At 38.8% G+C, this 3239-nt stretch overlaps 1 protein-coding gene across 1 annotated transcript; it reads left to right on the forward strand.

The window, feature by feature from the left end:
• The first annotated feature begins 211 nt into the window (after nucleotides 1–211).
• Nucleotides 212–1829, forward strand: LOC129753452 (gustatory receptor for sugar taste 64a-like). The gene is made up of 5 exons (XM_055749273.1): nucleotides 212–635; nucleotides 746–909; nucleotides 975–1258; nucleotides 1319–1571; nucleotides 1716–1829. Exons 1-5 carry the CDS (start codon nucleotides 212–214, stop codon nucleotides 1827–1829), a joined length of 1239 nt encoding a protein of 412 aa, XP_055605248.1.
• Nucleotides 1830–3239: the final 1410 nt, after the last annotated feature.

Here is a 3239-nt window from a genome sequence, read left to right on the forward strand (position 1 = left end):
GATTTTCATTTTATTAGATAGTATTTTCATCCACAGTTTCAAAGATACCTTAGCGTAGCCTTTCACCATTCGTATTTAGAGCCAATCAATTTTCTAGTAGATATGTGAAAATTATCAGCTGTTATGATGGGAAGCGATTTGTCAAAAACATGGGGTAAAGTTGAACTACATCAGAATTTAACAAAGAACTTTCACTCTGTATTACGAAAACATGTCCTGGAGAACATTCAACACGACCATGGTTCCCGCTTTCGTTTCTTTCCAAATGTTTGGATTTTTTCCGGTAACGGGAATCTTGGGCAGCAAAACCAGCATCGATTTGAGGTTCCGGTGGTGGCATCCGAAAACACTGTTCTCGGTGCTTATAGCCTTGCTTGGGATGCTGATGTGTTACGTCGAATATCGACGAGTGGATCGTACCGGAGTTAACGCGGGCAACCTCATTGGTGTGGTATTCTATGCCGATACCGTGGTTTGTATGGCGTTGATGTTAAAACTCGCTCGAAAATGGCGTTCATTCGCCCTTATGTGGGATCAATATGAACTTTCGAACAGTAACGATGGAAATTTTCCCAGGATTAAGATAATTACAGCCGCTCGGTGGTTTACCATAATTTTTGTTGTCGTTGGATTGAGTAAGTAAAATTTAAAAAAGGAGGTACGCTTTATAGCTTTGAATCACATTAATACAAGTCAATGTCTTGATTCAATTGCCTCACATTACCTTTTTTAAATTTTTAAACAGTTGAGCACTTTTTATCGAAAATCAATGGTTACGTTTCCTATTACGAGGAAGCAGCCTATTGCAACTGGAGCGTGGAAAATTTTCCCAAATATTTTGCAAGTCGCCGATTCGGATTCCTGTTCAAACACATTCGCTACAATCTTTTCCTGCTGCTATTTTTCGAGGTAAATTCTAAGAATCTTCTGTGGTCATTATTAAACTTTTAAGTTTATGTTTTTGTTTTCCGTAGTATTGCAATGTGGCACTGACGCTCACCTGGACTGGTATGGATTTGACAATCGTGCTAGTGAGTTTTGTGATTTCGTGCAACTTTCATTGGATCAATTCGAAGTTGAGTCCGTTCAAAGATGGTTTTTCCATCGCAAGGGAGGGTTTTTGGATCGAAATTCGGGAACAGTACGTACAAGTTTGCTGCTTGGTCAACAAAGCCAGTGAACTGCTGGCCCCCATGATCATTCATTCATGTGCTACCAACATATATTTGATTTGCTATGCATTTCTCACGTTTACATGGTAATTTTCCTCGGTTCAAAATATGATAACAATTTCAACAATTTTTTTTTATTTTTCTAGGGCTGAAACCGGAACCTTAACACTGGTTAACCATTGGTTCAGCTTGTTCTTTATGATTGGTAAAACGGTCCTGATGTTCTACAGTGCCTCAATGGTGAATGAAACATCAAAATATCCGCTGAAGACGTGCACAGCTGTTCCAAATATTGGTTGGTGTATCGAGCTTGATCGTTTCGTCAATCAACTGAGGACACATCGCGTGGCTCTATCAGCGATGGGGTTTTTCGATCTTACTAAACGAACTATGTTGGCAGTAAGTATCAACCATTTGTAATAATATAAAATTACGTTATTGTTACGTTTTCATATTTAATATTAAAGATTTAAGTACAACTGAATAAGTAGTTACATAATTTTCGCTATGGAATGACATTTTTTTTCAAATGTTATATTTCAGTTGGCTGGAACAGTTATCACCTATGAATTGGTAATGCTGAATTTTGCCAAAGACACGGCGCATGTAGGCAATGTTATACCATGTTCCAGATTGGCTTTCTCCAGAGATGATTGAACTGTATTGACTGACCAACTGATTGTAACCGATCATTAAACTGGATCGTTAAATGGATTCAGCTACCCAACGTGATGAAAAATATAACTTAAAGAAGAGGATTCAGAGAGAGTTTATAGGCTAAACTAAACGATACAAATTAGGGCACATGTAGATTGGTACTAGGCTCATTTTAAAAAACAGATGATTATTCTCATCAAACAAATTATCATACAAAATGTACCAAATCAAAAGATTTTCAATCTTAAGTTGCAATCTTAAGTTGCATTTAAAAGACCAAACAAATCATTTAAGTTAGAAAATACGATCTAGATTAATTCAAATAAATAGTAAATAGGTACGCCCACAAATCAGACTCGATTTTATCCAATAATGAGCTATCATGGAGGGGGAATTATTGGTATTAGATTCAATACCGGACCGGCGTTAGCAAGCATTCTAATAATTGGCATTGTCCTCCCAGCATAACCGCATTGCATATGCCTGAACGAAACCAATTAAAACATATATGTAGATATCACAATGTTGCGTTGCGACGTTTTTTTCACAAGCTGGTAAAAAAGAAATTTGAGAAGGGAATATTGGAATTTTATTGAGTCCCAGAAGCGGAAAACCATGCAGTTCTGGTTACTGATAGCAGAACGGATAGGTCTAGCGTCGTCAATCCTCTCCTAAGTTTAGCTGGCTATAAACGAAATTTGGTTCCAGATGATAAGAAACTGAGGTAAAAGACATACACCGTCTTAGTCGATTTAGGCTTTACAGACTGAATATTGACATGGACAACTTAGCATTTAACACCCAGTACCGTGATGGGAATCGAACCCATGCCATCAGTGGACCAGCGATTACCGTCTTACCACGCCAACCACTCGATTACCGAGACGTAAAGACGTAGGTAAAGATCATATTCGTACAGGATTTAAGTTGAACGGACCGCAAATGGCAAGAAATAGGAACCAGGGGCGGGATTATGGAACTCGAAACAATCGAGTTTCGTTCGATTCGACCGATTTTAGCATTGCCTATCTTGAACGAGCTCGATTCGAATGGAACGTTTCGAGATGGTTTACTAGAAATGTTAGTTCGTTAAAATTTAGAACTCGAACGAGATACGTAATACCGATTTTAATTCTGGAGCGGTTAAGGTAACCCTGCATAGCTGCAGAAGTTACCACAACATCCGAAGTGGTACGTCAGCACTTAATGTGCTACTTGCCGCGAAGGAAAATAGGAAACAGTAAGACCAAACTGTGGTCGAAATAACAAACATCAAATTTGTCAGCACAAAATGTGCTATCAACGATGGCGCGGACTCAACGACCGAGCTCGCGCACCCAGCCAACCCAGCAGCAACAATGTTGCATTCATTTCGTGAATAGCAGCTAGAAACCTGAGACGCAATTCGAG

The sequence above is a fragment of the Uranotaenia lowii genome, chromosome 3 (genome assembly GCF_029784155.1).
Source record: "Uranotaenia lowii strain MFRU-FL chromosome 3, ASM2978415v1, whole genome shotgun sequence".
NCBI classification, from domain to species: domain Eukaryota; kingdom Metazoa; phylum Arthropoda; class Insecta; order Diptera; family Culicidae; genus Uranotaenia; species Uranotaenia lowii.